General features: G+C 39.7%; 1 protein-coding gene across 1 annotated transcript; it reads right to left on the bottom strand.

The window, feature by feature from the left end:
* Positions 1 to 2380: 2380 nt before the first annotated feature.
* LOC115955449 (uncharacterized protein MAL13P1.304-like) lies at positions 2381 to 7957 on the bottom strand. Its single transcript, XM_031073571.1, has 2 exons — positions 7769 to 7957; positions 2381 to 3409 (listed from the first exon to the last, which is right to left on the bottom strand). The coding sequence occupies exons 1-2, from the start codon at positions 7955 to 7957 to the stop codon at positions 2381 to 2383; spliced, it is 1218 nt and encodes a 405-aa protein (XP_030929431.1).
* Positions 7958 to 12053: the final 4096 nt, after the last annotated feature.

Raw genomic sequence — 12053 nt, forward strand, 5'->3', positions numbered from 1 at the left:
ATTTTATGAAGGGGTTGCATGTATGATATAGTCTTCGGATATAATTTATTAATAAGGCCTAGAGTGCAATTATATTTATATATGGGTATTAAATATAATTAATGATAACTTTGGACTTGTCAAAAGTTGACAGAAAAGCCTATGGCCCATTGGAGCTAGAGTCTTATTTGTTCCCTTTTGGTCCCACTCTAAGCCACATATTAAAGCCCAATTGGAATGACCCAAAAGGCTAACCCAATTAGATAATCAATTATAAGGAGTGAAACATATAGAATTTTGTATGAGAATGAAATGGTTTGTATGTGAATGTTAGACACTTTCTTATTCTCCCTTGAACACATACACATAAATTGATTAAGAGACCACACTTCTTGGGCACAAGTGGAATTGGAGTGAAGATTAAAAGTTTTCTTGAGTACTTCTAATCTTTGGTTTTGAATTTCACTACATCACTGTACACTCTCTTGTTCTTATATTCTAAAATTTACACAGTACATGTTATCAATTGCGAATGAAGTAGATCCGTTAATTTTCCACTGTGTATGTCTTGTATGTGATACAAACATGTATTTTTATAACATCATATTCAGTGGCATTATTAGTAGAAAGAAAGTTGAGCATACTAGAGAATGGATCTTCCATGGTTCTAACTCTATCCCCATGATATCTTCATCCGGAAAGTCCCCTTGGATTTCTTCAGCTTCTTCAGGTGAACAGTGGGCTAAGTGATCAGCAATTGCTCTTCCCTTTACAAACTTTTAAGTCATATATTTGATATCAAATCTTGACAAAAGAAAAACCCATTTATCTATCTTCCCATCTTGCATCAGCTTCTCAATTAGATATTTCAAATTTTCCATTCTTGCAATAAACAAGACCTTGAAAGCAAGCATGTAATGCCTGAGTTTTCGGGTTGCCCATACAAGCACTACACGTCTTCTCAAGTTGTGAATACTTCTCTTTATAAGCCAACATCTTTTTGTTGATGTAATAAATTGCATTCTCTTTTCTAGACTCCTCTAGGTATCGAGCAAGCAAAGCCCCCATTGCTGTATCCATGGTTGTGAGATATAACAATAATGTCTTTTCAGGCACTGGTGGAACTAGTATTGGTGGCTTCATCAAATAAATCTTAATCTTCTCAACAGCTTCTTGGCATTCTTCATTCCACACCGTCGAAACTTCTTTCTTGAGCAGTCAAAAAAGTGTCTCACATGTCATGGTGAGTTGGGCTATGAACCTGCTTATGTATTGTATCCTTCTAAAAAACCCTCGGATCCTTCTCAGTCCTCAGAGGCTTCATTTCCATAATTGCCTTGATCTTGTCAGGATCCACTTGAATTCCCCTCTAACTTTGCCATAAATCCCAACAGTTTTTTGGATGTCACGCCAAAAGTGCACTTCTTTGGATTCAACCGCAACTTATAAAATCAGATTCTTTCAAAAACTTCTGTAATGTCGGTGTGTGACCCTCACAGTCTTTGGACTTCACTATCATGTCATCTACATAAACTTCTACTTCCTTATGTATCAAATCATGCAATAGAGTAGTGGCTACACACTGATAAGTGGCACCAGCATTCTTAAGGCCAAATGGCATGACCTTGTAACAGTATGTCCCCCATGGAGTAATGAAGGATGTCTTCTCCATATCTTTTGGAGCCATCTTTGATTGATTGTGTCCTGAAAAGCCATCCATGAATGACAACAAGGCATGTCCTGCTATGTTATCAACCAAGATATCAATGTGAGGCAAGGGAAAATCATCCTTGGACTAGCCTTATTAAGGTCTTTGAAGTCTACACACATTCTCACCTTCCCATTCTTCTTCGGCACCAGAACCACATTAGCTAACCATTCTGGGCAGTTGACCACCCTCAAAAATCTCACATTGTATTATTTCTCAACTTCTTTGATCTTGAGAGTCCACTCTAGCTTCATCCTTCTTAGCTTTTGCATGACCGGCTTCATAGCTAGATCTGTTGGAATGCAATGTTGCACTATATCTGTATCAATCTCGAGCATGTCTTCGTATAACCATGCAAATACCTATTTGAATTCCTTCAATAGTGTGACTAATGCATCTTTCTCTGGGGAGGTTAAGGTGTTACCAATTTAGACCATCTTAGGTTCATCATCACCTCCTAGGTTAACAGGTTGGGTTTCTTCTTTTATAGGTTCTACATGCCCTCGTTTTAATTCCTCATTATTAAAAGTTTCTTTACCAATTTCTGAAATAAAAAGCCAACAAATAAGCCGAATAAAAAATCACATTATAAGGAGAAGAGTTCTTAATAGACTCAATAGGAATGGACTCTATAGGAAAAGAAACATGGTCACAAACAAACTTAATAGGAATAACAGTATTAGTAGAGATAGACTAAATAAGGATAGAGATAATGTTTTTGGCAGGAGTGAATGGCTCGATGGTCTTGATCTTCTCCAAAGAGTCTTCCATGGGGTGGGCAACACCCTCCCATGCCCAGTTCTTCAACTCAGTCGTGGCTTTGACAATGGTAGCTGGCTCCCAGTAGGTTCCTTCTTCTTTTAGCATTAGTACTGTGGGGCCTTCATCCATATGAACAATGCTTTTACCATCAACTTCCATATTTGCAAGCTTGTTAGAAAAATAGGCATCTAGGCGCTCTATGCTGACCATCCATTCCCTAAATAGATCTTGCTTCCCTTTGTTGCTTGGGCAGATGTATTGGGGGAAGTATTCTAATTTGTTCCCTTCCATTCTTTCATCTTCATCCTCAAGATCCTGCAGAGTTAAGTTTCTAAAGCTGTGGATCATTAGCTTTCTATCCAGTGTTGCCAGTCTAGCATCTATGTCATCTTCTTCCTCGGTGTATGGGGTTAATGAATCAAGTTCTAAATTATGGAATGAGCTTAACTCAAGAATCTCTCCACCAGGCTTGTCATATTGGGGGCCTAATTTTGAACTAACATCGTTAATGCAACTCCAATCCAAAGGTCGCCCGTAGAGGTATTCATCATAGTCTTCTACATCATCCTTTACTTCTTCATCCTCAGCTTCTACAACATCCTCTATGTCTCCACCCTTAGCCTCTGCATCATCCTCTATGTCTCCATCGTAGTAGTCTACATCATCATCAAAATGGTCTTCATAGAAAGATCCCACATCTTCTTCCTCTCTATTACTAGGGGGTTCTTCCCTATCATTGCCACTATCTTGGCTATCATAGTCTTCACTACTGCTCTTTTCACTATCATTATCATTATTGTTATTGTCCCCACTGTCTCCACTGTTATCACTGTTGCTGTCACCACTATTATCATTCTCACTGTCACTATCTTCATCATCATCGCTAGGGGCTTTTTGCCCTTCATTATTTTCATCATTTGTTCTTGTTTCATATGGGTTTTTCAATGCATGTTGGCAAGCCTACCAGTATTCTTCCTCTTCTATATTAAAGATAGCATCTCCTAAAAGCGTAGTCATTGCATCTAGATCCATGTAATCAACCTAATCAGTCGAGGCCCAATTTGTATCCTTCTCCTTTAGTTCTGGGAGCTTGTTGTCATAATCAAAGATTAGCTCAAATCCAGGCACCATTTTTTTTTTACTTAGGATAGTATCATGGTTCAGGGAATCCCCAATAATGCTGTGTATCTCTAGCTTTGACAAACTTTTTGTTTAATGTGGGAGTGTAAGGCTTCAAAGGTTCTAGGGGATCGGGAAGTCCCTTTGCTTTGGCCTTTGCACGGGCCATCCTCCTCACTTCCATTTCTAATAAATCATCATTCATAGGCTTATAACCTAGCCCAAAAGGTGGTGTGGTAGTAGACATTGTCAGAACTCGAACAGCTGCCCCTTTCATAGTCTTTCCTTGGTTAATCCTTAGAAAAAAACTCATCTTTCTCATCATTGCCACCAAATTGTTATTGCTATAGGGATCAAAGTCCATAGGGATATTTTCAACCTCCTCTTCTCTTTTTTCAAAGCCAGGCTTCTCAATCTTAAAGCCATCTAGGGTTAGTGGCTTTTTCTTAGAATTGATACAAAAAATGGGCTTTGGTATGGTTAAAGTATCGCCATATATGATAACTATGGCTCCTTCATGCGGAAACCAAACCTTTTGGTATAGGGATAAAGGTATGGCCTATGTATCATGGATCCATGGTTGCTCAAGGAGCAGGTTTTAGCACAAATCCATGTTCAACACTTAGAATTCTACTTTCTTGATCATTGGCCCTATGGTGAGTTCAAGTGTCACAGTTCCTAAATCCTCCCTTCTATTATTGTCATACGCTCTCACATGCGAATCAAATGGCACAAAATTTTCAATGCACAAGCCTAGGTAACATGTAGTCTTTAAAGGACACATGTTCAAGGCACTTTTGTCTTCAATTAGGACCATTGGTATTGTCTTGCCTTTGGCATCTACAGTAATGTGCAATGGGTCATTGTGGCACTTCCCCTTCTTCATCAATGTTAGGACATATGTGATTCACTTGTTAGGAACATTTGTCACTATTTTATGTAATTGGCTTATCCTTTGACAAAACGCACTTTACTTGTATTTGGGTAGATCTAGGATGTGTTTAATACTTCAAAAAACTGTGTTTCAAGATCAAGTGTTGAAGACATGCAAGTTTGTCCAAAATTCAAGCTGAAGAAGTGCTGTTCATTAAAGTTCGGTAGGTAGCTCAACAGTATCCATCGAGCTTAAGAAGCTATTCCAGCCCCGTGGCTCGATAGCTGCTCAACAGCACCTCGACAGACAGCTATCTGTCGAGCTTTATGAAAAACAGAATTCCAGTTCTATTTTGACTCTAATCCGTGATTATGTGTTTGGGCCTTCTTTTCTTCTAACCCTAGACATATAAAAGGATTATTTTAAGGGCCGTCAAAGTGTACACAAGTTGCACAAGTGTTAAGCAAAGTTTGTTCAAGCAATTTGTAACCGGAGACAAAGTTTTGCCCTAGTTCATCATTCTTGTGAAGAAGTTGCTGTGTATGTGCACCATAGGGTTTTGTGACCAAGCATCTTTTTTATTTTCATCGTTGGAATGAACTGAAGAACTTTGCAGCCAACAACCTTCTTTAGTTGGTGATTGAAGTCGCGAACTGGGATCCGCGCATTGGTTCGTCACGCACTTGGGAGTCGTGCATCGAAAAGGGAAATTATCACTATAGAACAAGTCCAATTAGGTATTAGGGTAAGGGTTCAACTGTAGGTTGGTATAAGGTACTGGGATTCCTTTACTTGTAACCGCTTGTTGTGATAATAGTAGAATTTCAGGAGTGGTGACCTGAAAATCACCCGGTAGGGTTTTTGTCGTTAGTTTTTCCCCAATTGTAAACAAATCACCGTGTCATTTTTTCTGCTGCATAATTAGTTTATTGGTGATTTGTTTGTGTTACCACGCATTTGCATGTTAATTAACTTAATTAATTCACTTGGCTAAATTAATTGGTTAATTTATCGCAAGGGATTAATTCGTTTTTGGCCAATTAAGTGGTATCAGAGCGGGCACACTCTGATTAGGGTCTAATCTTTGCTATATTGATCCATTGACCCCTGTTTGTCATGGATAGAGGACAGTCGTTAATTATACCTCCTTTATTTGATGGCACTAACTATGCATACTAGAAAGTACGCATGTGAGCTTTCTTACAGTCTTTAGATGAGAAAGTGTGGCAAGCTGTTGAGATAGGCTGAACCAAGCCAAAGGAAGTGCCGGCCGATTGGGATGATGCCAAGATCAAGGCAGCAAACTTCAACAACAGAGCTTTGAATGCCTTATTCGGTGCGGTCACCAATGAGGAGTTCAAGAAGATATCATCCACTGAAACTACTAAGGAAGCATGGACCATCCTCCAGACAACCTATAAGGGAACAAAGGCGGTTAAGGATTCAAAGTTTCAGAGGCTCACTACAAGCTTTGAAGAGATTAAGATGGAGGAGGATGAGTTGTTCAATGAGTTCTATGCCAAGCTCAAGGACATAGTGAATTCAGCTTTCAATCTTAGGGAAACCATTCCTAAACCTAAGATTGTGAGAAAGGTGCTCAGATCTTTACTTGAGAGATTCCATGCTAAGATTATGGCAATCGAGGAATCAAAGGACATTGACAAGATTCCTTTGACAGAGTTGGTTGGAAATCTGCAGACCTACGAGCTAGGGTTGACTAGGATTGGCAAGACGGGTAAAGGCAAGAGCATGGCACTGAAGGCCAAAAGCAGTGAGACAGATGAGTTTTTAGATGATGAAGATTCTAAGATGAAGTCCTACATCACCAGCCAGTTCAAGAAGTTTATGAAGAATGCCAATGGAAAGGGCTTCGATAAGGATCATAGGCAATCCGATTCTTCTCAGTTTAAGATCCAAGACAAAGGGAAGAAGGATGCAAGGGATGGCGGTTAGTACATTGTTCCCGCAGAACCTAAGTGCTTTTGGTGTCAAGGCTTCGATCACATGAAACAAGAGTGTCCTACATATCTCAAGATCATTGGGAAGAGCAAGGCAATTGCTACTACCTTGAGCGACACTGAGTCTAAGGATGATTCTGACAATGAGGATGATGGAATCTTGGATGCCTTCACTGCCACTGTTAATCCTACTGATGGGATTGTTGAAGATGTGGTTGAAGAAGAGGAATTGGTGGAATCCAAGTTTGAGAAGATGGATGATCAAGATGATATCCATATAGCCTATGAGAAATTATACAAACTTTCTGAGAAACATGAGAAACTTTACAAGCTGACCACCAAGAAGCTCAGTGATGTGGAACTTGATTGTGAAGAGCTTTCCACAAAATTTGATGAGGCTAATCAAACTATTGGAGCATTGAGGTATGAGAACAATTTCTTGGCTGAAAAGACCAAGAAGCTTGAAGTGGAGCTGTTTCAAGTCAAAGCTCAATTGGAGAGGACTTCAAGTGCAAAGCTTGAAGAGATGCTCAGTCTTCAGAAATCTGCTTCTGATCAAACAGGTTTAGGGTATGGTTTCTCTTTCTCTAATATTGCTTCTACTAGTACTACTATTTTTGTTCCTCCTAGAAATAATGTTGAAATTGAGAACAATAATGTTAAAACTGTTTTAGCTAGTGAGAACTTAGACAAGGGAAAATCTATCTTAGGAGCACCCTCTAAGCAAGATAAGAAGGAAGCTAAGAATCCCAGGGCTAAGATGGCTAACTCTCAAAAGCCTAAACAAAAGAAGCAGCATCTCTGTCATCATTGTGGAGTTGCCAGTCATACTCAACCAAATTGCTATAAATGGCTTGCCACTCAACAGAGCAACGACATGATAGCATCTGGAAGCCAGAATCAGCTTCAATCCTCTCTTGCTCCCCTTGGAGATCTTCTCAAAGCCCTCATGTTCCTTTCAAACTTGAACGATTTTAATTCTTCCCCCTCACCACCGATTCAAGGGTTTAATCAAAGGAAAGGTTCTTCTAGGGTGTGGAAGAAAAAGGGCTCCAGGTGATTCTATCACTTTTCTCTCTATCTCTTCTTGTTTTTATGTGTGCATTACTTATGTGTTTTGCTTTCAAATTTTGAGTCAGTCTAGTTTTTATACTTTGCATTGTTTAACTTGTTTTTGTTTGTTTTTAGTTTTGATTATTTTGTTTTTAATATAAAAATTGAAAAATCAGAAAAATACAAAAACAGTAGCTCTTGTAAGCTGGTGGGGCCTTGGAAACTTTTGGAGGTTAGCTTCTTTCTCTTTTCTTTTGTAGCTCTTGTACATGCTAAAGAAAACTGTACTAATGTTCTTGCAAACTGTCTTCATACTTTCTTGTCTTGCAAACTGTCATTCTTGCAAACTGTGCTCATCTTATACATTGTATTCTTGTAAACTATATTCACTTGTGCATTGTATTCATGCCTCCCTTTAAGTTTTAGCACTGGGCTATTCAATATGGCCTTATCATTCAAGGGACGAACTTGAGTCTTAGGGACTTTATCACAGTGAGGGCCCATCTTAAGGGGTTGTCTTCTAATGATGTTAGTTTGAAATTTAATGCCTTCAATTTTGTTCTTCACATGCTTCTTATGCTTTTCTTCTAACCTCATGCATTGTTACAAATCAACTGGAACCTATGGGTTGGCATCCTTCATGCTGCAACTCCTAACTTGGAGGCATATGCTGTTGTCACCTCTGGGATCACCTAGCCTTTTAAGGGTGCCAGTTTCAGGGTGCTTTACTTGGCGAAGTGGGTGCACTGCCAATTGGTGGGAAAGGATGCCCCACAAGTGCCTATGGATCTGTCGGAGTTCATGCTTGATCCGCTTTCCATGATCAATGTTGAGTATGCCTTGTGGAGGGCTGGCATGGCCTATGTCGACCTGTTTAAGGAGGAGTTGGACTATGATGAGTTCAACTACACTCACCTCATGCCTTCCCTTATGGTCGAGGTATGCTCCTTCTTCCCATCTCTTTTCATTCCTAATCTCTTCTTTTGCACTCTTGAATATGGTGACGTTTAAACGAAAAACTTGCACCAAGCTACCCCTGCTCCTAGTTTTCCCATCAACCATCCTCATCTACCATGGAAGGTCTATGCTTATGGCATCGATGGTTTTGCTAGGGAGCGCCTCATGCCCCGTAATACAAATGTCATGGGTTACCCTTTTCTGGACAGCACACGGGCGGTGAGTTCTGTTCCACTTCTTTCTTTGCTTCTTCTTTTCTTGCATCTTTCAAATACTCATCCTAACCCTTCTTCATTTGAATTTCAGCCCATTATTCAGGAGCATAAAGAATTGGTTGGCTGGGAGGGAACCATAAGCTAGAGGTGACTCAGCATTCAAAGGACTTGTACAACCTCGAAGGACCAGCTTATCTCGGCAACGATGATGATGACGATGATGATAACGGCTAGGACTCGAAAGTGACCTCGAAAAGGCATTTTCGATGATTCTTACAAACAGACATAGACACACGCAACATATCATAGCATTTTTCTTTTTCTTTTTATTGCTTTTATTATTTTCTCTTTTTAGCATACATTCCTGCACTTGAATTTTATTTGAGACATAGGCTGGATTTTAAGAACATCTTTTACATTTATGCTTTTATTTGGGATATGTACTTGATTTACAACTTATGTGAATAAATGAATAATTCTATTCTTTTCTTAGTCTCTAATGCTTGAAAATATGACTTTGAATTATGTCTCAAATGGTCATTTGGGCCATAGGAATCATAGGAGAAGCACTTGGGAGAAAACCATACTTAAAATAAGGGAAAACACGTCTTTGCCTTCAGTTGTGCGTATGTACACATGAGCCTACATACGTAGCTTTGGCCATGCGTACGCAGCTTTGACCATGCATATGCATACTGTGGGTCAGAAAAGCCCTAGCTACCCTTCTCTAGTATAAAGTAGCCGTTGGGGACTCCCAAACCTCACTAAACATATTTTCACCTTAGAAATATCTTTTAAGGCTTTCCAATGGCAGAATTCTCCCCTCTCAAAGTCTCGGCATGGATCAAGAAGCTTAGCCCTAGTTTCAAAAAAGCTGTCATTCCTTTTAGTCTCTCTTGTATTTTTCCATATCATCAAATCAGGGTGGATGAACCTCTCCTTTGTGCTGCTGCCAACTATTGGATCCCTACTTGACATGTTTTTCAATTCAACGTTGTAGAGATATGGCCCACTCTTGAGGAGTTTAGTGAAATCATGGGTGAACCTTCGTTGAACCACCTTGCCTTTCCTACTGGTTCAAGCTTTGTTGGGCGTTCCTGTTAAAAAGGCAAAAGTGTGGTGCGTTTTTGGCAAGTTGAACATCCGTCTCATCTTTGCATACTTCTCTCGACTAGCTGTCCTAGCCTCCAATACACTGCGTTCCCAATTTCTTAATGCTTTTTGTCTATGTATCCTTGCAAGATATTTCTTGGTTCTTGAGACCTATTATGTAGATCACAGGATGTGCTTGGTGGTTGCTTAAGGACTAAAAATCTTGCAGGCATGATTATGCCAAAGCCTTCAATGGCTTGGATGCATTTCATTGGAAGGAAGCGAACTTCTTTGCGAGGAGCCCTCTCCTTCTTCAGGTATAATCCCTAAATTTTGCCTAGGCTCTAGACCTAGTGGGATTCCTCTAATTTTACATGGATTGCCTTTCAGTTTCCAACCCATCGAGGCACCTTATATCGCCTTTTGCATTCATTTCCATTCATTCATTCTTTTTTCTTTTCTCTATCTCTTCTTTTTCCACTCATTCTTTCTTCTTTTTCTCTCTTTTTCAGATATGGCTATATGAGAGGCTTCTTTTGCTTCACCATCCTGTTGTTCCACCTAGTCAATATCTCCCTAAGCATTATTGTGACTGTAGGCCTATACGTGCTAAGATGAGCTTTGAAAAGTTCATTGAGTTCATGGAGCACATTGATGCCACAGACATTCAATGGGTGGTGGAGTGGTGGCATATCTCAAGCATGGCTCACCACAGCCTCAAGGATAATTGTGTTCCTTTGGTTAGGTTTTGCTATTGCTCTTACTACTCCACATGCCGTATTGCTAGACAATTTGGTGATCTTCAAGGGGCTCCTAGTGATGATGGCTCTTTCCATACCTTGGAGTTCACTAATAGGACTTTAAGTAGAATTTATGAGTCTTGGTCGTGGTGGAGGGTGACCAGCGGCATCTGTCCTCCTCAGGTCCTTCATCCAACGTAGGGTACAAGAAATGGCTATAGGATGACATGAAATGGGTCCTCATAGATGAAAAAGCTTACAAGAAGTCTAGCAAAAGGAAAATGGTTGACTAACGACCTTGATATGGCCCAAATTTTACTTTTCTACCCTTTATGATTCTCATGTCTTTTCTTTTTAGTTTAATAAAGGATTGGAATGTTCCTAATCCCCTATGGAAACAAACTTACCATCTTTTAATTTGAGCAATGAGAGAATCAATCATTCATTATTATCTTTGCTTATTCTTTTTTTTTTTTTTATCTTTTTCTATTTCTTTTTTTTTTCCATGCCATGTAATTTTTTCCCATGACGTCCTTGAAGGAAATTTCACTATGCCCATGGTCTTCCCCCTATCTTTAGCCTAGACTGCCCCTTCGGGATTTTAATCTAGCAAGGTTCTTTTGCCTTAACTTTTGCCTAGGCCGCCCTTTTGGGTTTTCAACTTAGCAGGCTTTTTCTTTTTCTTCAAATTTTGTATCTTCGGAGTCTATACATGTTAATTGGGTGAAGCATCTCTTCCCCATCCAAATCTGTAATTCTTGTAGCATCTCTTGTCATGATCTTCTTGATAATAAAAGTCTCAGACAATCTTGGCTTCATCTTTCCTCTTGGATCAAAAGTTTCATCTCTCACCACTTTTAGGACCAAGTCCCCTTCTTTAAGGCTTCTAGGTTTCACCTTTTTGTTAAATGCTCTAGCAATCCTCTTTTGGTATCCTTGTGCATTGTATTGTGCCCTAGCTGTCTTCTTATCTATCAAAGCCAAATGCTCTAGCAATCCTTCACCCATTGTGTCTCCACCTTAATGGGAAGTACCATTTCACTACCATAAACCAAAGAGTAAGGGGTTGCCCTAGTCAATGCACGGATAGAAGTTATGTAGCTCCATAAAGCAAAGTTTCTTAGCCCAATCTTTGTATGTCACTACCATCTTGCCTAGGATGTTCTTGATGTTCTTATTAGCTGCTTCTATGGCCCCATTGGTTTGCGGTCAGTATGGTGAAGACTTGTGATGCTTAATGTTATAAGGCTCTGTTATCCTTTGAACTTCCCCCACAAAGTGGGAGCCATTATCTGAGATGATTTCTTGCGATACTCTGTATTGGCAAATGATATTATTCTCTATGAATCGAGCCACATGCTTGGCTTTCAACATGAAGTAGGAGGCCACTTCCACCCATTTGGTGAAATAGTCAATTGCCATTAAGATGTATTTGCGTTCATTCAAGGCTTTAGGAGATATCCTTCCTATCACATCTATGCCCTACACTGAGAAAGGCTAAGGAGATGTCATGCTGTACAACTCACTAGGCAGTACATGGTTCAAGTTTGCATGCGTTTGGTAGTCATGGCAACTCTTCACAAAGTCCACACAATC

This window comes from Quercus lobata, chromosome 1, assembly GCF_001633185.2.
Source record: "Quercus lobata isolate SW786 chromosome 1, ValleyOak3.0 Primary Assembly, whole genome shotgun sequence".
In the NCBI taxonomy this organism is placed as follows: Eukaryota; Viridiplantae; Streptophyta; class Magnoliopsida; order Fagales; family Fagaceae; genus Quercus; species Quercus lobata.